Source organism: Fundulus heteroclitus, chromosome 7 (assembly GCF_011125445.2).
Source record: "Fundulus heteroclitus isolate FHET01 chromosome 7, MU-UCD_Fhet_4.1, whole genome shotgun sequence".
NCBI classification, from domain to species: Eukaryota; Metazoa; Chordata; class Actinopteri; order Cyprinodontiformes; family Fundulidae; genus Fundulus; species Fundulus heteroclitus.
In genome coordinates this window covers 40,317,720-40,344,056 of record NC_046367.1, presented here as the reverse complement: position 1 = coordinate 40,344,056, position 26,337 = coordinate 40,317,720, and the positions used below count along the sequence as shown (strand labels likewise).

Sequence of the window (26,337 nt, the reverse complement as noted above, 5' to 3'; positions counted from 1 at the left end):
TTGCTGCAAGGCAGCTGTTTGCATAAATGGCCCTTAGCAAATGGAAACACGAAAACCCCAGGAAACCAAAGCCTGGGGCTTTAAATGTTTTCCTTCCGGCAACTACTTTGTTTGTGCCTGCTCCTGAGCAGGTACAATGCTGACCAGATTTCCAGCTCAGATGTTATGGAAAAGTGTCACATTCACAAAGAGTTGTTTGGTTTTCTCTTCAGGTGATCACGCACCACCATCATGTCCTGGTTTTCCCAGAACTCTGGTAGATCTGGGTGGTCAGTCATCAGTGTGCAGAAGCAGACCTAAACTGCACATTTAACGTGACTCCCACCCAGAAACGCAGACAGAAATGCAGGCTTGCACCGAGTCCAGGCTACAATAAGTCCGCTGTCAGTCTGCAAACATCTACTTAGCTACAGTCTAATTAACTCTCTAAATGGCAGCAGCTGACACAATACAACAAAACAAACGCTCGACGGGACTTGAGACACTTCCAGGGAGGAAGATTACATGTAAGCAGGTCTAATGACTAGAAAATCCAGGAATTAGACATCACAAGGTTTCTCTGAGTGAACAGAATCTGAGCACACTGATCCAAACTGAAGCAGGAAATCTGCCAGAGAACCAGACATTATCCCTAAATGTGGCTGTTTTTGCTATTTAGTTTAGAACAATCTGTTTGTTTTTTTCTTTCCTAGTTACCCATTTTGATGCGACAGTGAAAGATTTACACCAGCGGGAACTGCAGCTCCAGCAATGCCAACCGTTTAAAAAGCAGATTTGTGCTCCATAATTAACAGATAAAATCCTGGATAGTTTCCCTCTTTTTCCAAACGTGCTGTCCCGCTGTTCTAGAAAAGAGAGGACACTGGGCCAGCAGGGGTTTTGTAATGTTGCATCTAATGCAGCCATTAAAAGCCACAGTTGGGGTCCCTCACAGCCGTCCCCCTCCCCCGGCGACGTCCCGCTGGGTGCATGTCAAAGAGCACATGACAATAGGGATTCCTGACCCAGCTCGGGAATGGGAAAGACTCAGACCTAATTCAAGCTGCGTCGCTCTTGAGACAGAGCTGCAGGTCTCTGCGACCCACGCAGACAGGACTGACGTTTCGCCCTGCAGGAGAGTTTCTTACACATCCAAAAGAAGCAGCCTCACCTGTTCTCATCCATACTGGAGGGAGACATTCAGATTCTGCAGTTTAAATGAGCACAAAAGATCCCAGACGTGTGGGTTTAATGTGGTTGAGTTTGCATTTTCAGAGAGGATAGTTTTTTTTTAAGGGCAGTAAAACCAATTTGTTACACTTCAAATCTTCTTTGAAAGTTCTGCCGCACCCCATCACTGATCGCAGCCAATCAAATATTAAACATATCCTCTCAGTTTCCCCCCGCTATCATCTGACAGCTACACGCTCATCAAACAGAACTTTGATGGACGTCCAACGCTTCAGGAAGAACCATTCAGAACCCTTTAAACAAGAAACGCATATATTAATATGGTTTCATCTGAAAACTGCAGCCAAGCATGCAAGTTTGGATTTCTGCTTGTTAGCAGCGCTTTGAGAGTGAGGGTCAGGGGGGTGGGGGGGAAGGGGGGGTCTGGTCAGATGCAGAGGAGGACAAAGAGGAAACACAGAACACCTGCCAGACGACCAGGACACAGTGCATGGTTTCCACAACAAGTCACGTTAAAACTGTGAAGCAGATACAACATGTTGCTGCCATTCAGGTTGCCAAAACCAAGAAGACAAGCAGCAAGCGTCCTGCTGGAGCGTAAAGGCAGCAATCCCTCAACCTGCTGCAGACTTTGAATGGAAACAAAAAGCTCTTGTTCCAGTTGCGTTTAAAACTTTGCATTGTTTAAACACACACTTTATACATATATATATATATATATATATATATATATATATATATATATATATATATATATATATATATATATATATATATATATATATATATATATATGTGTGTATATTCCATCCATCCATGTTGATTTTCTAGTAAGCATTGTTGGTGACTAAATTAAGTACAACAGTTATGCACAAACTTGATGGAGGTGCTTAAGATGCCGCCTGACGGCTCTGCATGAATGCGTCCTGCGGGTTTTCCTACCTGACCATTGGGACGCCGCCGGGAGGATGAGGATCAGGACGCAGCAGGAAAGGCGCTGCAGCCAAGGGGAACACCTGCGGAGCGTGGGGGGAAAAAAGCACATCCACAGCTTTACAACTTTTATTCTAACACCAACGGGTCAAAATGCTTTGGAGGAAACCCGGATCCAGCACCTCTGCTTCATCTTCTGTCTCAGTGCGCTCCGGTGGGGAAGCTACATGGACTTTCCTGGGGGAGGGAATGGGAGCAAAGAAGAGGCTCTGCGTCCGGCTCCGCTGCTGCACGCCGCCCGAACAGCTGATGAGGGAGAGGAGTTCTGCTGGAAGCAAAGCCTGGGAGGAGGGGGAAGTGGTGACCTGCAGGGGGCGCACATCTAGGACTTCCGCCAGGTCCTAAAGGGAACTCGGGTTGGAGCTGTGAGACACAGGAGAAAAACATTATAAATTAATAGCAGACGGTAAACAGTTTGGTAGACAGGAGGAAAAGAAAAACAATATTTCTCTGATGTTGATTTAAATATAACTGTTTAATCAATAGCAATAATATTTAAGTGAATAAACTACTGACACTAGAACTGGTACAACATTTGCTAATAATAATAATAATAATAATAATAATAATAATAATAATAATAATAATAATAATAATAATAATAATAATAATAATAATAATAAAGATGAATGTGGAAGCAGGTATAGACAGATGGATATTATCACTATTCCTGTAGCAGTAGTGTTTATAGTCGTAGTGATTGTAGTATTAACTTCATTAAAATCAAATTTTATATGGCATGTTGCAATTACAGAAGATGTCCAGCAGAGGGTGGAGTTGGTTTCCTTTTTAAAGAGTGGGTGACACATAAGCAGATTTTGTTTTCATCCATTTCAACAGAGACACTTTTAATGCTATTTCTTTTCTAAATGCTTGAACCTCTGACTGGGCTACCTGCAGAGGCCACCATTAACATCGATTTGTTGAGCAAACTGCAGCCACTAACAGTCCAAGACACCCTCTGCTGCTGTTTTGTGGTAAAACATGTGCAAAGGTGGGTCCTTGTTTCAGTGTGAGCTTTATTGAAGTTTTCACCACAACGGGCATTGCATTAGTCAGTCTGTCTGCAGGGAAGTGTCTGAACACGCACCCAGCTCTGTGGATGTCTGCTCCGCTCACATTCCAGCTTCAGGGAAAAGAAAGAGTAAGCTGCTGTTTAAGGTGGGAGGATAATCTTACACAGAGCAGGCTGCAGCTCTGTCAGCAGACACTCATATATAGTGCATGCTTCATCTCTATAAAGAGAACACAGCTTCACTAATTGCCCAGGGGTGATGTGTCACACCGGTGCGTTTGCTGTTTTAGGGCAGAAAAAAGAAGGCTTCCTGTGTAAGTTCAGACATCAGAGCCGTTTTTGTGTAATTAGGTGTGAAAGTGATTTTATTTGGGGTCTCAAGAGGTTTTGTATTACCTTGTTGTCTGAGCACAGCAACAGAAAAGAAACTGAAAGCATTAGTTGTCGAAAAAAAATTCCTCTGGGAACCTTATGGAATGCAAATTGAACATTTTGATACTATATTTGTAATGAATTAACTGTAACAGGTGCTTAATGCTAACAAAGCAGTTTAATATCTATGATTTTAAGTGTCCTATCAATTATTAACCCGTCAAAACAGCCCTAGATGGTAATCTTTGTTCAATAATTAGGAATATCCTGTCCTGGAGTGATGCAGAAAAACTGCTCCATGAATTTATTTCTAGGCTGAACTGTTGTGTCTTATAAAATCAAAATGTGTAAAAAGTTAACTAAAACACAGCAAATGTCTTCTGGTCAGATGAGGGTTCTGCCCTTCATGAAAAAGTCTATATGTGGGGGAAACTGTTGTCTCCACTGTGGAACATGGTGGTGGCAGCATCACGCTGTGGGAACAGAGAAGTTGGTCAGAGTTGATTGGAAGATGGATGAAGCTGAACTTTGACGTGGTTCTGAAGTGGAAGTTCACTTTCCAGCAGGACAATGACCCTAAACATACCACCAGAGCTACCATAGAGCAGTTTAAAGGGCCTACATCATGTAAAATCAACTTTTCTGAGCTTTTTTGATAGCATGCTGCATTGGCTCTAGGGTGACCCCACATGGGGAGAGTCGGCATTGCAGTAAAGTCAAACGTCTACAACTAATATTTGATAACACTTGAATAATTCATAATGCCAAAGGTAATATTTAACCATATAAATACCTGTAGTTGACTTTGGAAGGAATAAAACAATAGTAAAATGATATAGAACCATACAATTCAAAGCTATGCATGTGTAAGTATGGCCTAGTCAAAGTCCAGGCCTAAATACAACCGAGAATTTATTTTTTTCCTCATCTGTTCTTGAGTTTCTTTAGATTGTGGCATGATGAGTATCTTGCTTAGAAAGTCTTAGAGATGCTTTCAGCCCATAAGAACAGGAACACTGACCAACATATTTTATGTGTATTTATGTTTTCACCTGATACAATTTAATATGTGTTACTGGTCTCACAACCAGTGACTGTTTCGATGTGTTTACAATGTTTTTATGTTTTCAGGATGTAAAGCATTTTGAACTGCCTTGCTGTGGAAATGTGCTACAAATAAACTTGACTTGACTTCATGAAATCCACTAGTTTTATGAGATTAATTCCTACCTTTATTTAACCAGGTTGGACCTAGGGCTGGACAATTAATGGCATTTACAATATAATCACAATTTTAAAAGATGCAATTTCCAAATAGCAGAGGTCTGCAATTTTTGGCTATGTAACAATTAATGAATAAGACACGTCCTTTAGGTGTCAGTAATATGTTTAAAGTGGGTTTGCCTATTTGTTTTAGAGTTTATATAATCATATAAAATTGCCCTGTTGAGCACTTTATGCTCAACAAGGTTTAGATGTCCAACTCAACAAGATGCTCTCTTGAATAATAATATTCTGATGAATAACAAAAGTCAAATTTCTTGTTTTAAATAGTGCTTGTTTACAAAAATCTTCATTTACAGGCCATTTTTTTTGCTTGTGCTTAATGCAGACAAATGTCAAAGTTAAATTATGCTTGAAATAAATTGCAATTTACATCCCCAGTTTACATAATCACATTAAACAGCGACATAAAATATAATATACACTGACAATGTTAATAAATAAAGCTAATAAAGCTAAAATAAAACAATTGCACACATGTAACTTGGATATGATGGGATTCTGCTTGGTGCTCTGTGAATAAACACAACAGAATACTTTTATCTGCGTGTTTATCAGTAAAGACAACATAACAAGAAATGTTATGTCAGTTAAACACGTCTTTGAATTGCTTGTTTTTCTAAACAAGCAATTCATGACAAAGATATAGAGATGAATCACTAGTAAACACAACAGCCTTCAGTTCTGACTCAGTTCTGGGTACAAAACGTTTCCCAAGCCGTCGCAGAGGTCCGAGGCGTATCAAGTTACTTCCAACAGCTGAAATCGAGGAGGTGGGAGTGCCGAGTGTTGGGACACTAAACAGCTGAAGGGACGCTGCAGCCAGCGTTGAGGACACGGCTAACAACAGCCTTTCACAGGGAAAATCACAGGTCCGTGTTTTATACCATTGGGCCAGACAGCTACAATAATAAAGACTGGCCTGTTTATTTAACTCAGGAGTGAACTCCTCGTGTTTGTTTTAGTTTAACAACACACATTTTTCCCCCATTGAATTAAATATGTCTGGATGTCAGTGGATTCTAATGCATAAATCTAATTTTCAGGGTGGTGAAAACATATTCGATATTAGCGACAGGCTGATTTACTGTGGGACTGGGCACCGTTTGCTTTGCCCGTGTCAATCACAAAGGAAAATCTGCTGCTTGAGCTGCACTGCTGAGAAAATGGTTTATCTGCATTAAATAAGGCATTGCACATGCATTTAGAGGAATACAAGTCCAAATTCAAATGCAAGAGAGCAGAAAGATTGATTTTAAAACACCTACAGTGTTCCCGACACATCCTGAGCAGGAAATCCTACATACCGCCACCTGATAGCTGGTGGTAGGTGAACTACAGGAGAAGAATCTGGAAAAAAGCAACGTCAGTGCAGAGTTCACAAACTCTGTGAAATGGCAATTTCACAGAGTAACTCATATTCCCACCAAGTTAAAAAGTGGCCAATTAACAATGAATAAATAAATAAAAAAACAGGCCTTTCTTGGACTCAAGGTCTGGGATTTGTGTCTCATGAACAGATTTCGTATCGTGAAATCAGGTGTTAAAATTAAACGTTAAGTTGGCTTCCACCCACAGCTGTGACTGATGCACTTATTCTCCTGTGAAAGGTGCGCTTGATTTATCAGGCAGGGACGTGTGTTTAGGTGCCCCTTACTGAACCCCAAACTAAATGACATCAGATCCTTTCAGAGGAAAATAATTATAACCTGGCGATAAGACTGTTCTGCTTACCTAATGGCAAATACACAGAGGTGGGTAGAGTTGCCAGAAATTATACTTAAGTAAGAGTAGCTCTACTTCAACATGTTTTTACTCAAGTAAACGCAAAAAGTAGTCAGCCAAGAAATGACTCAAATAGGAGTAAAAACCTATTCTGTAAAAAGGGTACTCAAGTACTGAGTAACTAATCATAACAACTGATTTAATATTTAAATGTTATGTAATTGGATGGACAAAACTATAAGGTTACGTGCAAATTCTGGTATTTTAAAGACTAAAGATGCACTAACGGCATTAAAGACAAAAGAAACACTTTTTTGCAACATTAAACTTGAAAGCAATAGTTAATGTATATACAGTATGTTAAAACAGTGTAAAGTACTTCCAATGACAATATCTACTGTTTACTGTACGTTTATTTAACCTCCAAATGGCTCAATAAGCTCAGCAGATAGAAAACAGCATTAATATAACAAAGCTTGTGTACAAATAAGAAGTTTCACTTTGACATAAACTCTAGGTTTTTGCCTCTCTGGTCCATTTTTGGTTAAAACTAGTTTGTTCTTTATTCATTAATTTACTTGCAGTAAGTAGAGTAGCCAGACATTTTACTCAAGTAAGAGTAGTGATACTTGAGTAATATGACTCAAGTAAATGTAAAAACTACAGGGCAGGAAAACTACTCCTAAAAGTACATTTTGCTCAGAAAATTACTCAAGTAAATTTAACTAGTTACTACCCACCTCTGCAAGTATTCCTGGGGTTTTTCAAAACGAAAGCACTTCCTGTCACATTTCTTCAGATATTGGACATTAAAGTTGTCTATTGCCACTATTTGTCTTTGAACATAAAGTCATATCTAAATTTCTGATCAGGCAAACATTACATTTTCAAAATAAATAAAAAAGGACATAAATAAAGGAATATTTTTCTATGCTATTCTAATTAACTACAATTTATTTACGTGTGAAGAAGTGATCAGAAAAGAAAACTTTTGCGTTTTTGACCGACTGTCATCAAAGAGTGGAGACTTGAACCTGGAAAGAGGTGACTTATAAACATACGTTTGTCATTTATGTCTTAACTCTCAATGAAGATCACAAAATGGATCAGGGAGCAAATCAAACTGATGGGAGACGCCATCAGAGCAAAAGCTAAAAGAGAAAAAAAGGGAAACAAAAAATATTTCTGCCACTCTGAAGGCTTTAAGTGTAGAATGAGCTGAGGCCAACCCAGAACCTTCATTAAGGTTTGTTTGTTTTTATCCTGCAGAAGTAGATATTTTAGATTATTATTCTGCCGCATAACAGATAACAAAAAGATGACCGGACGTTCTCCTTCTGGATTTTCTGACAGAGAGCACACTACAAAAATAGAACTAAAAATAAGTCAAATTATCTTGAAATGAATGTGTTTGTCCTTTATTTGAGCACATAAATAAGATGATTTGCCAATGGAATGAGTATTTTGATCCCCAAAATAAGCTAATTAGATATTCTGCCCTCTAAATAAGATGATGGAGATGAGCCGTTCCTATTTTTTGTGCAAAAATCTCATTCCATTGGCAAATCATCTTATTTACCTACTCAAATAAAGGACAAACACATTCATTTCAAGATAATTTGACTTATTTTTAGTTCTATTTTTGCAGTGCAGAATTCAAGGATCCATCAATCACAGCATGTTGAGCGGAAGATATGGATGGATGGATGGATGGATGGATGGATGGATGGATGGATGAGAGCCAAAACACACCATTAACAGTAGCTTTTTACGTGTTTATCTATTGTTCTGAGTCCATTTGCTTTAAAAAGTAATAGCCTATAATATATTTAACAAAAAATAAATAAATTAAAAGAAAATAAACCGACTTGATTAGTCATCGTTAAAGATTGGAGCGAGCATAATTTATGAAAAGTGCATGTGTCATGGGGCGGTAAAATGTGTTAGAAAACAACTAAATGCTTGCTTCTGAAGGATTTCTTTTAATCACAGGGTTTGAAGTCAGCTAAGTGACCCGCTGTGGACTGGCCACTTAAACTAAGTTTAGCCCCTGCTGGCAACTGAATGGAAGTGCCTGACTTATCCACTCGGCTGTCATCAAGCCACGCAGTATTTTTAGGGGGCTGCAGCAGCTGCAAAAGCATTTAACAGCACTCCATGAACAATGACAGTTGCAGCGTCTCAGGCCAGAAGGTATCCAGAGACAGAAGGACGGCGCTGATCTGGTTCCCCGGGAAGCTGGAGTTTCTCTCTTAGAGTTCCTGCTGCTGGACAGAAAGTTCGGAGACAATGTAACTGAGCCTGGACCCTTCAGGATAGCATGTGCCTGAATGTAAAAGCTACTGGGGACACCGCTCAGCCTTCAGGAAACCGGTGGCCTTGCTTCCCAACTCGGGCTACGACCGCAGGCTCGGAATGTGTGCTGATGATCGTTCCCGGCGACTGAAGCGAGGTAGGGCATGCGAGGGGTGACCAGCTTCAGGGGAGAGGCCAGAGGTCATTCCAATTAAATAAGACAAGTAAACACAGGGGTTAATCTCCTCTCTTTAAATTTCCGCAGGGAATATTAAACACACTTAAAGCGCAATGCCTGAGCTTGTTGGAATGAAATAGCTTTCACTGTCATTTAAAGTCCTTTTTGAATGTTTAAGGACGCTGCCGTTTCAGGATTTCCTCATTATTTGTTCTGCTGACGCATTATTTTGTTCTGACTCCATGCACGTTTTAATGCATTTAGACTAAATGCTTCCAAAAATGAATTAATACATAAAAATCAGAACATCCACCGCATTGATCGGTGCCTGATTCATGCTCAGAGCAGGCTGCTAACAGGCTCTGTCATCCAGGGGGAGCTCGGAGTAGAGCCACTGTTTCTCCACATCGAAAGGAGTCAGTTGAGGTGGTTTGGACATCTGGTAAGGACGCCCCCTGAGCGCCTTCCTTTGGGGGTTTTCCAGGCATGTCCCAGTAGGAGGAAACCCTGAGGAGGGACTTTATATTCCGACTGGCCTGGGAACGCCGTGGGATACCCCAGAATGAGCTGGAGGATGTCATTGGGAGAGAGAATTCCACTTTTTTAGCCCTTAAATACATTTTGTTGTGTACTTGGAGTCTCTAGGAATGCAGAAAATCTGAATGTAGTCTCTCCAGGTCCTGCATAGATGTTTCTATATTTCTATCATATTTTTCTGTCATATTTTTCTAACCCTTTAGTTTTCTCTATTCTCTATTATGTTCTTTGAACAATGTCTCAGTATTTGCTCCAAAACTGTTAAACATTGTCATGGACTTTAAGCCTACCAGTTTCATGAAGCCCACATTTTTATTTCTCGCTGAGATTTTATAGTCCATGTTCAATTGTTGGGTGTATTAACCCACACAGTTCATCACACTGTTCCCTAACATACTACAAAAATGGTCGAACAGGGCGGTTGCTGAGCGTTCCTCTACTTCCTTCTTTGCATTTAAAGTGACAGAACCAACGCAAGTTGCTCTCAGACGCACCTCAAAATATAGTACGTCATTTTGGCCTTCACACCACTCAGCAACGCCAAAGGTTTCCACTCCGCGCACCTTGGAGCACTCCTAACTACATGTACAGTCCCGTGTGGAAAAACATGACGGACGAGCTAGCGTTCCTTCTGGTTTGTAAATATAGACATATTTATGATTTGACGTGATCAAAAAGATCACAGTGATCAACCAATTGTTAGTAATCCCTGGATTAAAATTGCGGTCAATCTTGGAAGAAAGTAAGAGGCTTTAAAATGTTGGAAACAACCATGTTTTCTACTTCTACGTGTAATGGGGTGTAGTATGCTTGGTGTAGGAGCACAACGCTGCCCTCTAGAGTCCAGGAGAATAGTGCTGCTTGGGGGGGAAAGCTACACTGAGCAAAAGCCGCAGGCGTTGGGTCCTCACGTCTTCGTGGAACGTACGTGCATCAAGCATAAACCAGCCTTCATGAGGGACTCAGACCAAAGTACTGCAGTTCCGCTTTATTTAGACCGCTACTGAATGAGGAGGTCATGCAATCATCTGATGCAGGTGAGGTGGAGCAGAGACACGTCTAAAACATGCAGGACAGTGGGTCGTGAGGGCCAGGTCTGAATACCCCTGCTCTAGACTGTAGATAGGATATAAAGTCAGGGAAGCCACGAGGAGAGTTAGTCCTGCAGGACTTGGTATGTTTCTGATAGAGTAGTGGACAAAACAAAACAATACAATTGGACTTTTTTCGAAGTTTGAAGACGTTTCGCTTCCTATCCAGAAAGCTTTCTCAATTCAAAATGTCTGAAAATGAAGCTTAAAGCTTCATGGATCCCAAGCTGTCCGCCTCAGACAGACAGGGAGGCATTGATTGAGGCACTGATTAAAGGCAGGAAACTGATCACTTTGGGGTGTGGTTTTAAAGAAAACAGCTGTAATCCACCAAGGATTAAAATATAAACTCACTAGCTACTTTATTACACACAAGTCTTCCTGCCCTCCGAGGTGTCAGTAACAATTCCTCAGTGATTTGTCTCCATATTAGCATAATAACTTCATGCTTTTGCTGCAAATTTGTCGGTAGCTCATAAGATTGGGACCTGGTGAGCTGCCATTACATTTTTATCGTTTGCAACCAGTCTGCCCATTCCCATCTGACCTCTGAGCCTAAGAAGGCATTTCCGTCCACACAGCTGCCACTCACTGGATGTTTAGTCTATTTGGAATGTTGTCTGTAAATCTGAGAGATGGTTCTGTGTGAAAACCCTGGTAGATCTACTGTTTCTGAAAAACTCAGACCAGCCGGTCAGGCACTAACTACCACGTCATGTTCTTAGATGCTGGGCTGTTCCACAGCTGAGCAGATGTCCTGGAAAAAAAGGGTTAATGCGTCTGATCTGACACATTAAAAGAGTCCTTGACTCAAACATTTTCAAAATATTTATAAAAAAACTGCGAGGATTTTTAAAAATGTATAGAACCAAGAAAAATAGTCTCACATTAGATTGATATCAGTAATTTACAGGCACCCAATATTAAAATCTACAGTCACTTTTCACTTTTAAGTCTTTGTTAAAAACCCACCTGTTTGCACTGGCTTTTAACTCAAGATGAGCAGATTATTTTGTCATATGTTTTTTTTTTTCTTGTAGTGGTTTTAATATTTTTAGTATTTGAACTTCATATTTTTTAACAATTCTCATTCTGTGTTGTGTATTTGTAATTGTGTATGTATATACATATTTATATGTTTTGTCGTCACTGTGTAGAGCACTTTGGACAGAGGCATAAGTATTAAACATGTCATAGAAATAAAGTTGACATTGACAAATCTAACTCATTATTACAAAATGTCAACACTGAACATGTCCAAAAAGATACATAAATAGATAAAATAAAACAGAGCTTTGAGGGATAAAATGCCAGAAATTATTACAAAGATGAAATCTATTCAATTTAGGTCAATTAAGTTTTTTTATATTGAGCTTATATATATGACAAATGTTGTCTCAAGGGATTTGAGTATACAAACAGATTCAGTTTACTTACAGAAAATATACAGTCAACTCAATCCAGCTGATTGCTATGAGTCTCTGACTTTGAAGCAATCCCTCCTACTTACAAGTCTGCAGCAATGGTGAGCTGGTGATTGCATCGAGTCGTTAACTTTGCATAAATCCTTCATGCAGAGCATAAATGTGGTGAGAGAGGATGTATTTACCTTTCAACAGGGAGAGCTGCCCTCTGCAGACACACAAAAACACAGAAACACTGTTCCATGAGTACTTTCTGTGTTAAAGCAATAGTAAAGATTTCAGGGCAGTAGAAGCTTATATGTTTGCTTCATCAAGGAGAGAAAAAGAGCTAAACATGAGCTATGAGTCTGCAAAACTAAAAAGAGATAAAAAGCAGAGAGATGCAGATGCTCCTTCCAACAGAGAAGCAAGTTTAAATGCAGAACATGAAGGGATTGGCAGCAATAGCTCAGCTGATAGCCCCCTCCAGGAAGGTGCAACAGCAAAACGAAAACACCAGGCCAGGGGTAACTTCTATGAAGAGATAAAGCAGAGAGGCTAAGCAAACTTATTTATAAAGCTTATCAAATGATTCAAAGTGCTGAGAGAGAACATAATGGTGCATGGCAGCAATAGCTGCAGATAGTGGAAAACTGGAGACACATTTTATCCACTTAAGATTCTAGAAAATTCCCCCTGAAACAAAAGATAATTTAAAAGGGCCATCGACTCTGTGCGGGAAAGCTCAACATATTTTTGTCAGGATCGGCAGGAGTTTGATGACTTATTATAGCTCCCTGGGGATCCTGCCGTCTGTTTATGTTGTTGCACGTTTGTATTGTTCATCCCTAGACTCTTGTTTTGGTCGTCTGTTTAGTTTCCTGTTCAGTTCGCATGTTAATAGTATATTCTGGTACCTGTTAGATTCTGTTCCTGCTACTCCTCCCGTTTCCCCTCCTATAAATATAGTCAGCCCAGTCGTTAGCGGCTTCATCCATCTATGCTGCCCTGTTCTGGTCTATCCCTGCGGTGTTCCTGGTTCCTGTATTCTGTAAGCCTGTTTCCTTTAACAAATTATCACTATCTTCAACATGCGCCTCTCGAGCTCTGATCTGCGTTTCGGTCCGTCCACAGCAAGCCTGACAATTCTAACAGTACGGTCTTTTTGATATTTGTTCTGGGATCTTATCTCTGCGTTAGCTTGCATGTTTCTGAGCTGTCTTTGTGATACCTGACACACACTCACGCAGGTCTTTATTTAGGGCCTTCTATATTAAGCACTTTCCCATTGAAATACAGCACCAGCTGTCCTGGCTGCGTGTTGTGGCTGCTGCTGCAACTGGACTGGGCTGTTCCTCCTCTCATTGCTGGGCTGAGTTTTCCCCCACGCAGACGGATCTAATTCAATTAACCCTAATATTCATGCCATGCGTTTGTGCTGAAACACATGCTCTTAAACGGGGCGAAGGGGGATCGCCGGAATGACAGAAGGTGTTCTTTTTATTCCAACTGATAAGCGTTCATTTCCCCTTGGGTATCTAAGATTATCCCTTGAAATACATGGCTAGTGTTTATAGGTTCTAATGTGCTTATTATTAATTATGTCTTCTAAAACCTAAGAACTGTATTCGGTCAAAGTAATCCATTCTTTTCTTTATTTCTTTAGAAACATATTGCAAAGAACTTGGATGGACTTGGTCCAGTGAATAGCCGTGCAGAACTCTCCTGAACGACCTGAAGGAAGCTGTCAAAGAAGAAATGGATGTCTTTGGTGGTGCACCGCGTTTCTTAGCCTATCCAAGACCTGTCATGGTCCAAAGCGGGACTGACGCAGTTCTTAAGTGTCAGATTGGTGGCGATCCACGACCCGCTGTTATCTGGGAGCGAAACAACGAAAAGATTGACCCTCAAGGACGATATAGGGTCTTTGAAGATGGCAATGTTTACAACCTCATCATTTCAGCTGTTACTATTGAGGACAGCGGCCAATACATTTGCAAAGCTAAGAACAGCATTGGGGAAACCTATGCCGCTGCCACCCTAAAGGTAGAAGGCGAGGCACAAGAGATGGAGCTCAGAGAGGAAAACAAGCCGCGATTCCTCATCAAGCCTCTTTCCACCCGTGTCGGTCGTGGGGAAGACGCTGTCTTCTCCTGCAAACTGTGGGGAAACCCACGACCAGAAGTGGTCTGGGAAAAGGATGGCAGAAAACTCAATGAAATATTTGAGAGCACACATTTCAGTGTGGGCTACCAGGATGGGGGATGGTTCCAGCTCAAGATCTTCAAGACTCGCGCTCCGGACGGAGGAGTGTACACGTGCAAAGCTCGAAACGAGTTTGGGGAAGCACTTGCAGGAGCAGTGTTGCTCGTCGATGCAGGTCCTGGACATGATGAGGAAGGAAACCGTAATGGCTACACTAATGGCCATTGGAAAGTCCATCAGGGAAAACAAAGGACTGGTAGACAAGTGCCACCCCGACTAAAGGATGACGCCATGACAAAGTCCACCAAAGTAAAAATGTTTGCTGTGACTGAGGGCAAACATGCCAAATTCCGCTGCTTTGTGACCGGAAAACCGAAACCAGAAATAATCTGGAGAAAAGATGGCAGACTTATACTGTCCGGAAGGCGTTACTTGTTGTACGAAGACAGGGAGGGCTACTTCACCCTCAAAGTTCTGTATTGCAAGCAAAAGGATAATGGAGTTTACGTATGTGCTGCATCAAATACCGCAGGGCAAACCCTCAGTGCTGTACATCTCTCTGTCAAGGGTAAGTCCATTATTTTTTCTTCAGTGATTTCTTTAGCCTGAAAATTAGAAAAATATAATGAAGCAGTGTTGATTAAGCAGTGTGTTGTCTGCTGTAGCAAGGAAAATAACTGAGTGGGGAGTGATGTGTCTCACATTTCTGTCCATTTGGTTCTAGGATGATGCAAGTGGGATAAATGGGTACACTGAGGTCATTTACTGGGGTAAAGCCAAAGAGTGAAAGGAAAAGTAGAAGTCAAGAAGTCTTACCAAGGCTGGCTGATGATCTGCTACACCATAAAACTAACATGACAATATCTTATTATAACTTTTGAAACCCACATATGGAACTTAATCGTTTAAATGCCTGAAATGTAGTTTTACATTAATATCGCCAGCTGCAAATTTAAAGCGCTGTCAAATTATTCAGAGTCCACTGGTGGAATCAATAAAATATATTAATAAACTGAACCCTAGCTGAGATGTCCAAACATGCTGGGTTCAGTAGCTCAGCATTAGCATAATGTCTGCAAACTTACTCAGCTTGCTCTAAGGGTGGTTGCCCATGTGGGGGGAGTCGTTTAGAGACGGTATTATGTTTCTCACGTGGCCTTAGGAACTCTAAACTAAGCGCACCACAGTATCAGTTTAAGATAGTAAATGCAACATTTGAGATCCAATTATCTGTCTGCTCTGGCAGCTAGTTAGAATGTGAAAGGCGGATAGATACATTTGCAATTGGTTTTAGCGAAGTATTAGTACGTCAAACAGTCTAAGATAAGGAAATGAAGGGCTTTGCACAAAGATGGCTAAATAAAGCCGACATTCTGCTGTTTACAACTGTCTGGTTCTGTCTGATGGTGTCAGTTGCAAACACTTTATTCCCTAACTAACACCTTAGAGTGTTTACAGCCTTCCCATTCCTCAACAAAATAAGTTCCCTGTCTTTTGATTTCTCATATGCTTGATTGGAATCTGTCGTAAAACAGATTTGAATTTATAGCGCTACTACAAGAACATAGCTGTGTTGTGAGATTCCGCTGGGTCAAATGATCAGAGAGCGGACAGTCTGACAAGAAAAGTGAAGCACTAAGTATCCAGCAGAAATTGAATTACTTTCATTAGTTGCACAGGCCAGTGATGGATATGTAAACATGGATATTTGATTTATTTGGCAGGAAACATCTACAGCATAACAGTGTCTCAAACTCAAATCCTCACAGCCAATGTCCATCTTTTAGATGTGCCTCTTGCCCGACACATCTGATTCTAATGGCTAAACTCGCTCACAAGCATCAGGCTTCACTGAGCTCTGCTAACTGAGCTAACATTTGAATCAAGGGCGCATCTAAACGTTGCAGGACATCCTTAAAGACCGGGGTTTAGGACCACTGAGGGCGTCGGAGGTGGTGTTACTTGAGCAATGTGTTAGAGGCATTTTCTAGAGCATCTGATAGTCAGGCAAAACACAGAGTGAAGGTCAGCAGACACAGACGATCCCTCACTGAAGTATTAGGCAGCGTCATTAGGCAGCACTTGATGGAGTTTGATTGGGGTCTTATTTTAGGTTTACGTGAGAGGAGGCGGTCGCATGATGCATCATCCTGGCATGTTGATGTGCAAAAGTGGCTTGACTGAAACACTTAGGCATCCAGCAGGAACGGTTCAAATTGGATGTAATTAGGTGTACAATGTGGACTGGCATGTCATGAGCACCGGTTGGTATAAGTGGACCATTCAGCAGTCAGTCAAATCACCAGATAGATGAGACCTCGTACATGTATTAAAAAGCATTAAGAGCACATAGCTTGTAGCCGTTGAACTTTGCTTCTGTGTCAGGCTTCTCTTTAGACATTATACAACTCTGTTACCTCTGACAGAGCCCGACTATCGGTCATTTCAAAGTTGCACATCGTTAGCTTTAATATTATCTGCATTGTGAAGATCACTCAACTCATTTGTAAATTGCTTTGGATAAAAGCATCTGCCAGATGCAAAAATATAAACATTTATAGGGATTGTTTCATTGCACAGTTCTGTATATGAATGTTTAAGAATATTGCACAAAATTTACTGCCTGCATGAATGTATCATCAGTTTGGAGTGAACAATTCATGCAACAACATAGTAATTCATGTCGTTCAACAAGGACTGACGTTCCCAACTCGGTATGAGCCTTAGCAGACCCTAAAGACTATTTTGTATATATGTATATATATATATATATATATATATATATATATATATATATATATATATATATATATATATATATATATATATTTCCATGTTTGTTGTGTCTACCTCAAAGCGACAATAAAAGATTCTTGATTCATAATCTTAATTGTCAGTGGGGGTTTTAAGATAGTTTTACTGCTTGTTATTTGGGAAATTGAATGCATGATACAGATTTTATACTGCATGCATAAATGTACATACAAGAGTTCATTTACAAAAACTCCGTTGTCCTGCAACTTTTAGAAGTCTCTCAGCTTCAACACACATGACTCCAATAAGAGTTCATTAGCAGAGCTCTGCAGCGTTTGATTCCATGCTAGTAGTTTATCCATTTGATTCAGGTGTGTAGGGCGTCTAAAAGGTTGAGGATACCATCCTTCAAAGATTTGAGTTTGAGACAATTAATTTAACAACTTTGTTAAACATTGCATTTTGCAAGTTGAGGACAGTTTTGCTCTAACTTGCCTTTGATTGCAGAACCTCCTGTCCGGTTTAAGCAACCTCTCTATGACCTTGAAGTTTGGGAACGGGATTTAGCTGTACTAGAGTGTGAAGTCCCAGAAGACTCTGTTCCCATCACATGGTATTTGGAGGACAGACGACTGCAGCCAGGGGCCAAATATGGGATGGAGGAGTGGGGAACGAAGCGAAGACTGACAATCAGAGACATTGGAGTTGATGACGACGGAATCTACCTCTGTGAGATGCCAGATGGGGGTAGAAGTATAGCTGAAGTAGCTGTAAAAGGTAAATACATGTTATTTTAATGACCTTACTTTGACTTACATGATACAATGTAGTGCATTGTTACAGTCTATGTGACAACCCTTTTCCTTTGATTTACATTTTCTTTTTTTTAATAAGGGACCAGGGGTACTAATTGTTTACCTGACTCCGCCAGATAGATTTGCTCCGCATATCCATCTGGAAACCTTCCGTTGAAGTAATTTTGGGAAGGGGCGAAAATACTGGTTAGCTGATTGGCCTATGTTGGTGATAGACGGGCCAAATGAACCAATCAGATTCGTCGTCGCTCTGTTACGAGCGACGACGAAAACACAACCACAAGCCAAGCTACTCTTGCTGCTGCAGGTAAAGGCTCGTTAGCTCAGCAAAGAAATACTCTGTAATTCCGATAAAACTTGCTCGATAGCCACGCTAATGCTAGTTTCATCGGCTGAAGCCGCCATGTTGTTTAGACTGAACTGACGCGCTTCCCGTTGCGTCACACCCCAAGCCGCCTCAAAGCCAACGCTGATTGGACGTTCGTTTGGTGAACGGCTCCAAATTTTCTTCAACGGAGAGTATCCAGACTGATCTGCGAGTGAAACCTTGAAAGCTCGCGAGATCAGGATGGTCTCACGAGGCTAACTAATTGTATCCTCATGCTAAAAACATCAGTATCTAATTTTGCCAATGTTGAAATTTGCATAGCCAGACAGCTGTTCTCTGATGTATCACCTGATACTGAAATGTGAAGAAAACCGACAGAACATAGTCCCAACACAAAACTCATATAAAGAGTGAATAAATATTCATTTTAGATGGATCACCATTCTTCCTCAACATGCTTCCTCAGGTACTTCAAAGCAGAAGTGGCTCTGTTATGAAGAGTGGAATTGTAGTTTCTCATGCAGCTCTTTCTACTGGTGTTAAGGTCAAACGTACTTTTAGGTTTACAGTTGGACCTAAACACAGAGCAAAATTTCCCCCTATTTCCAAATCCCTTAAACTTTCATGAGACATCTACTGTAGTTTCTGGCACAATCTGGTAAATCCCACTGCAACCTGAATCAGGAAGATTAAATGTGTAGCACACCGTGAGCAGCATTTCTCAGCACAATGTTATGAAACCAGATTACTAGAAAAGGAGTAGACAGGAACACCAGGCATTGTTAAGGTGCAGAAATTTCAGTCATGGGAAGCTAAGTTTAAAAATCCCACAATATGCCACGTTAAAATTACCTGAATACCATTACCTTTCCAATTATATTAAATTAAATTTTATTTATATAGCACCAATTCACAACATGTCATATCAATACACTGGGTGAATCATCTTTATAATGCCAAAATCCTCATAATCAGCCCATCCACAGACCCCAGCCATATCTTTAGAGTAACTTGTTGATTGCTTGAACAATAACCGAGACAACAGCATTGAAAGGATAATCTTTTAAGACAGTGACAGACAAAGAACCTATGAAAACATGCCTTTATCTATTATGCAAAGATAATATGCTCTGCTATTGTGTCAGTCTTTTCTTTATTCTTTAATAGACCACTTTGGGTTGTGAATGAAAAGTGCTGTATAAATAAACTAGCCTTGTTTTTAACTTTTACTATGTTTTTTTGAACTTATTAATTTCAGTTCAATCATACTTATGTAGCTCCAATTCACTACACATGTCATCTCAAGGCACTTGACAAAGTCAGATTCAATCAGATCCTCCAGGTTGGTGAGAAAGTTTCCTCTCTAAGGAAACCCAGCAGGTTGCATCAAGTCTCTCCACGCAGCATTCACTCCTCCTGAAAGAGCGTAGAGCCACAGTGGACAGTCGTCTGCATTGTTGATGGCTTTGCAGCAATCCCTCATACTGAGCATGCATGAAGCGACAGTGGAGAGGAAAACTCCCCTTTAACAGGGAGGAGAACCTCCACCAGAACCAGGCTCAGTGTGAACGCTCATCTGCCTCGACTCACTGGGGCTTGGAGAAGACAGAGCAGAGACACAGAAAGCTCAGAAGCTCACATTGACCCATGGGTGCTTTCTATGTTAGATGGTAATAGTGGATGATCTGCATCCCCTGGATGATGTCACAGCTAACAGAACACCAGACCAGGTGTACCTTCTATGAAGAGAAAAAAGACAAAGAGAACAAAAAGTTATGCAAACTGGAGAACCGTAGGAGAACTCAGCAGAGTGAGAAAAATAGACCCTGATGTCCTCCAGCAGCCTATAGCAGCATAACTATAGCTCAGGGTAACATAAGCCACTCTAACTATAAGCTTTGTCAAAAAGGAAAGTTTTAAGATTAGTCTTAAAAGTAGACGGGGTGTCTGCCACACGGATCAAAACTGGGAGTTGGTTCCACAGGAGAGGAGCCTGATAGCTAAAGGATCTGCCTCCCATTCTACTTTTAGAGACTCTAGGAACCACCAGCAGACCTGCAGTCTGAGAGCAAAGTGCTCTGTTAGGAACATACGGGGTAATCAGAGCTCTGATATATGATGGAGCTTGATTATTAAGGGCTTTATACGTTAGAAGAAGAATTTTAAATTCTATTCTTGATTTAACAGGAAGCCATTGAAGGGAAGCTAAAATTGTATAAATAGGATCTCTCTTGTTGATTTTCATCAGAACTCTTGTTAAGATAAGATAAGATAGTCTTTATTGATCTCACAATGGAGAAATTCACTCCATCAACAAAGCCATCAACAATGCAGACAATTGCAACAATTGCAGCATTATAGATCAGCTGAAGGCTTCAAACTGCATTTTGTGGACTTCCTGATAGTAAAGATTTACAATAGTCCAGCCTTGAAGTAACAAATGCATGGACTAGTTTTTCAGCATCACCCCTGGACAGAATATTTCTAATTTTAGCAATATTCCACAGAAGAAAACAGGAAACACTGGAAACCTATTTAATAAGGGATTTAAATGACATGTCTTGGTAAAAAATAACACCAAAGTTTTTTACTTTATTACCAGAGGCCAATTTAATGCCATCCAGATTAAGTGATTGATTAAAACGTTTTTTAAGACTTCTGTCATGTCAGAATTGAAAAGCAGAAAATTTAAGGTCATCCAGGTGTTGATTGAATCAAGACATGTCTGTAGTCAAAGTACTATATTTTTTTGTACTATAAGTCACACTTAAAATCTCTTAAGTCTTCTAAAAAATGTATGGTGCGCCTTATATATTGTTACAGTTGTTCTCAATGACCGATTTTATGTGGTACAATGGTCTCAGAAATCTGTTAAAATCAGTAAGTATGACTTTGGTTAGTAAGAAGCCTCTCCGCTCAATGAATATTTGGAGCATTATGATACACTGTCACTACCTGATTGGACCCCTGAGCATTCTACAAGACTGCCTGACTGTAATGTCAAAACTCAAAGTGCATTCATGTAAAGGCCCCCACATACTTGGGCGTACTTCACTCAGCGGAGGTCCATGCGTACTCGAGGTGTACTCAAGGCGGATTCCGCGCATACAGGTACGTGGTGTCACACTACAAACTACTCGGTAGCAAGAAGTCTTTACATCAAACTGTTTTATATGTGACACCGAGCTCGATACAATGAGCTGAAGGAAGTCGCAAAGACGTGCGGCATCACAGTCCCTCTCTGTTCTCACTGACAAGTGTGTGGTGGGATGAAAATGAAACGGCTCTAGGTGCTCAACTAGCTAATCATACATTTTACCATCCATTCCACTGCTTCGTCCCACTGGCAGAAAGTATGGCAATTGTAGGAATTTCTAGGCAATAGTACACTCGACTATGAAGGGTAAAACATCTGTGGAGAGTCAGTGTGAAGTCCGCCAAGCTCACAGTATGCCTAAGTAAGTAGGGGCCTTTAGGCAGCCCACACCCGGTGTACGCGCTAGCAACAATAAACCTAGTAAGTTAATTCAATATAAAAGTTAAATTTATTTTGCCCTTATGTTAGAAACAGGGCGGTCTAGTCCAACTACTCTGTCCTTCCAACAGAGATGGAAAGCTCTCCCACTCAGGAGAGAGCTGTGTACGTGAATGGGCAGAGTGATATTACACACTTAGGGAGAATATTTAGTGTTTGAAAAAGATTTATTATTAACTGACAAAGCTGGAATCTGTCAGACAGATGAGATTTAAACCAGCCTAATTCTTTCCCCTTAATCCCTATAGTATGTTCACGTATTTCCAGGAGAATATTATGATCAACTGTATCAAATGCAGCACTGAGATCAAACAGGACAAGTACAGACACAAGTCCATTATCTGAGGCCATGAGAATATCATTGGTGACCTTCACCAGAGCTGTTTCAGTGAGCTCTCAAGCCTGACCGAAACTTCAAATAGGTCTGTCAAAGTGAGAAAAGAGTGAGGCTAAAATGCTCAGTTTACTGATCTGTCACCATTCCTATCTTCACCTATAGTAAGGAGTTATAAATCAAGACTGAAAGAAGGTGATCCTAGACATGAGAGGTATTACAAATAGGGTGAGAAGCTGTATTCTCCAGGAGGAGCATGGAGCAGAGCTGTTGCTCTTCTCTATCCAAATGAGCTTGGCCTGGGATTGCCTGGGGAATTCTGTAATTAAACAGGAGTCTCACTGTGCTGTGACATGCCTTTGTTTCCCCCCTCCCTTCTGGATTCATTAATTAATGTGTGGATGGATGGACTGATGTCTATTTCTGTATTTTTTTTCTTCCAGGCACAATCTTGCGAAAGCTTCCAAGAAAAGTGGATGTCTTGGAAGGTGAAAATGCTGCCTTTTGTGTTGAAGTGGAGAAAGAAGAGATGGACATACATTGGTACAAGGATGGCATTGAGCTGCGTGAAACCCATCAGACCATTCTCAAGTCCTTTGGTCGAACTCATATCCTGGTTTTTGTCAATACAATGCCCCAAGACTCTGGCCTTGTGACCTTTCTTGTGGGCAGGTCCAAGACCTCATCTCAGTTAAGAGTAAAAGGTGCGTTCCAACACTGCGATTTGTTGCCACACAAGCTAGACTGTTTTAAAAAGGTCTACGTTTACTTGCCTAGTTTAAGCAAATAATGTTCCTTCCTTTTTAGCGGCCCGACATTGTCCCCCGAGTTGTCCAGTGGGAGTTCAGATCAACACAGAGCGTGCTAATGCAGCTCTTCTCTCGTGGGTTCCTGCTCCAGATTCTCGAAAGAACCCTCCATCTGGTTACGTGCTTGAACGACAAGAAGTAGGAACTGGTTCACAGGAGTGGCTGCAGTGTCTGACCACTGACTCTGCAACCTCAGTGGAGATCCTTGGCGACAGTGTCCCATGTGAAGCAGATTATCGTTTTCGCATTTGTAGTGTAAATAAATATGGAAAAAGCAATAATGTTGAGTTCCCAAGAACTGTTCACTTAGGTAAAATTGCTAAAATAAAAATCTAAACTTTTTGTCTGATCATTAAAAAGGCGTATTTCCTTTTAAAAACTTACCAAAGTTGTTTTTCATTTGCAGTTCCTGTAGCCAGAATTCAAGCTCCTTTACAGGATGCCCTGGTGCCAGAGGGACAAGATGCTCTTTTCACCATTGAGCTTTCCGCTTCAGTTATTGGTACATGGTTCCTAAATGGTACTCAGCTTCAAGACGATGAACGTTTCTCCCTCCGTAGATCAAGAACCCACCAGTCTCTTCGTATTCGAGGAGTACGTGACACAGACAATGGAGCAGAAATTACATTCATTGCTTATGGCATACGGGATTCAGCAGCACTGTACATCCAAGGTATGTATGGGTCAGTTTGCCAATTGACTGTAACGCATCAAAGGCCCTGCTAAGACTCCACAAGTACCTAATGCAATCCTGAAAATGGTAGTTAATGAGTGATTGGGAGGACAGGATTTAGGGTATTCAGGAAAAGATGGAAGAAGGAAGAAAGGGGTCTACGAAGTGTTGGAAATACCACTGACAGTAAAGCCATGGAGAGAGATTTGATGCAAGGCTAAATTTCAGGGGATTATGACTCCTTGACACCCTGGTTTATGTGAAAACAAACTGCAACAATGGTAGAAAGGAAAGTGGGGAGGCGGAAGGCCACAAGAACTGGAAAAGGCAAAATACAAAGAGGGAATTAAATGTCTATATTTGAAAAGTTGGTAATGACAAACATTTTGTTGCTCTTGAGCCTCACTCTTTCTTTAAAATTTCCAGCTCCCCTTGTCAAGTTTTCACCACTTTCCGAAATGGATCGAAACAAGTTTGTAGAGGTTGGAAACCCCATTGTGCTCTACTGTGAGCTCTCTGATAGTGCTGCTCCAGTGCACTGGTACAAGAACGGCATAGAATTACAAACCGTGGAAGGTCTTCATATTCAATCTGAGGGCACAATGAGACGAATTGTCATCCAATCGGCAGACTTCTCACATTCAGGAGTGTACTGCTGTGATGCCATTGATGATGTAATCAGGTTTAATGTGGAAGTGGAGGGTAAGATGCTTTTATAAACCCAACAATGTTTTTCGTTTTTTTGCAATCTACTCTTTCTTACACAAATATAAAAATGCACGTTTTTCTCTTTCTAAATCTGATAAAAATACAGCTTCTACCAATTAACCAATTATATCTAAATCTCCGTAGCCCCACCTGTGAGGTTTACAGCAATTCCAGATGCAGAAAGGAACAAAACCATCGAGGCTGGCCGGCCATTTGTTTTACAGTGTGAGCTCTCAGATCCTTCTGCCCAGGTGCACTGGTACAAAGACGGATCGAAGCTCAATCCTCAAAATGGAGTGGATGTCAAAGCTGAAGGCTTGGCGAGGAAACTGGTTGTCAGTTCAGCAGAAGCTGCGCACTCTGGCGTGTACTGCTGCAAGACAAAGGGTGACGCCATCACCTTCAGTGTGGAGATCACAGGTGATTTCTTTTCCTTTGGTGATGTGAAGAATTAACAAGCTCCTACTGCGCGAAGCAACTAACTGTTATGACACTCTTGTGTGTTGTCTGATGTTCTGTTGTCTCTCTTCTTGGCAGCCATTAAATGTGCAGCTACATTTTTTTCTTTCAGCATGTTACCAGTTAAGTTTTGAGGAATTAGATTATAAATAATAACCAAAATGGCAAACATGAGGTTTACTGAAGGTTGTCATGAATTCTAAACATATCTGTAGCTCCACCCAAGAAGTTCTCAGCTATTCCTGAAGATATGAAGAACAAGTTGATTGAAGCTGGCAGCCCTATAGTACTCCAGTGTGTGGTGTCGGATCCTGAGGGCCAGGTGTGCTGGTACAAGGATGAAATGAAGCTTATTCCCAGTTTTGGATTAGAAATCCACTCAGTGGGCAACACAAGAACATTAGTTATTCAGTCTGCCGAGCCGTCCCACTCTGGTTTGTACAGATGCGCCACACAGGATGATACCGTGGAATTTCAAGTGGAGATCAAAGGTGACTTTACACTTCTTTTCTTAAGTGTTAATATCGTAACCACCACCTCCTCTTTCAAGGCGCCACTAACTATCCCTGCTTAAGAATGAGATTTGATGGCTGCTTTATTCACACAAACGTAAAGAATTGCTAACGCGTTAGTTGATGACCTATTGCAACTGCTGTGGCTTTCTCTGAACTGAAAGTCTCAAAATATCTTTTCATCTTCTGCTCAGTAGTTATATATATATATTTGAAAGGTGTTTCCACAGCCTTGGGTTTATTTAGTTGTCCTGAATTCCCAATGCTAGCTCTACCTGTGGCATACTCTACTATCTTTGACGGTGAGAGAGCCGAGTCACTTGAAGTGAGGAACCCTTTGAAGCTGGAATATGAGGTTGCAGACTCTACAGTCCCAGTCTGCTGGAATAATGATGGTAAACAGATCCACCCACAAAAACGTTGGGATATACAAAGTAATGGCGCAACAACTGGACCCATTTTCCCACCCCCTGAGCTCTTGCACTCAGGAAAATACTGCAGCAAAACCATTGAGGCTACTATGCACTTCTCTGTGGATGATAAAGGTGATATTTTTCTTCTAGTTGTTTCACTATTAGAGCAAATCCTAAAGCTTCGTAGACACTGGAAATGACTAACATTAATATGCATTTCTGTAAATGTTTTGTGATGCTTTGTCTAAAGATGTGTGTCTGGAAGGTGTTGTAGAATTAATCTCTACCTAATATGTGTTTAGTACGTGAAAGCAATGGTATTTTACTTTGAGTCTGAGTTTACCCAGAGTCTTTGTGAAAGCTTCCAAAGGTCAGCCTTTTCGTTGGCGTGTAAATTTCCACTTTTTGTTCAGTCCAGTTATGTTATGTTATATTGAATCACTATCTCTAGCTCCAACATTGTCGCCCAACCGGGACGTTGGGCAGTTCCAGACACTCCAAGCAACCTGTCCAATTGAACAAGTTGGTGAAAGCCCAGACCCTGCAGACCAGGTGTCTTGGCAAAAGGATTCAGAATCCTATTCAAGCAAAAAATTTGATTTTGAAATGAGAGAGATCAAGGAGACTCTTGTGATTGAACCAACTCATCCTTCAAACTCTGGAGCATACTACTGTGCAACAGCAGATGATGTGGCCAAATTAATAGTAGAAAATCAAGGTGATTTTTTT

The 26,337-nt window shown here is 40.9% G+C and overlaps 1 protein-coding gene across 21 annotated transcripts in view; it reads left to right on the top strand.

The window, feature by feature from the left end:
- Window positions 1-8,689: 8,689 nt before the first annotated feature.
- Window positions 8,690-26,337, top strand: part of LOC105938020 (obscurin-like protein 1) — a 53,041-nt gene continuing 35,393 nt past the window's right edge. For 7 of the 21 annotated variants that reach the window (XM_021325064.2, XM_036139626.1, XM_021325063.2 and 4 more), the window contains exons 1-11: window positions 8,692-9,011; window positions 13,730-14,836; window positions 17,530-17,799; window positions 22,478-22,738; window positions 22,842-23,153; window positions 23,250-23,516; window positions 23,943-24,218; window positions 24,369-24,644; window positions 24,899-25,174; window positions 25,465-25,740; window positions 26,060-26,326. In XM_021325064.2, coding sequence (XP_021180739.2) covers window positions 13,822-14,836; window positions 17,530-17,799; window positions 22,478-22,738; window positions 22,842-23,153; window positions 23,250-23,516; window positions 23,943-24,218; window positions 24,369-24,644; window positions 24,899-25,174; window positions 25,465-25,740; window positions 26,060-26,326 — 3,496 coding nt within the window. In that variant the 5' untranslated portion in view covers window positions 8,692-9,011; window positions 13,730-13,821. Of the gene's footprint in view, window positions 9,012-13,405; window positions 13,555-13,576; window positions 13,598-13,729; window positions 14,837-17,529; window positions 17,800-22,477; window positions 22,739-22,841; window positions 23,154-23,249; window positions 23,517-23,942; window positions 24,219-24,368; window positions 24,645-24,898; window positions 25,175-25,464; window positions 25,741-26,059; window positions 26,327-26,337 lie in introns of those variants that run through there. The other 14 variants (XM_021325066.2, XM_021325060.2, XM_036139627.1 and 11 more) reach the window with 11 other exon arrangements.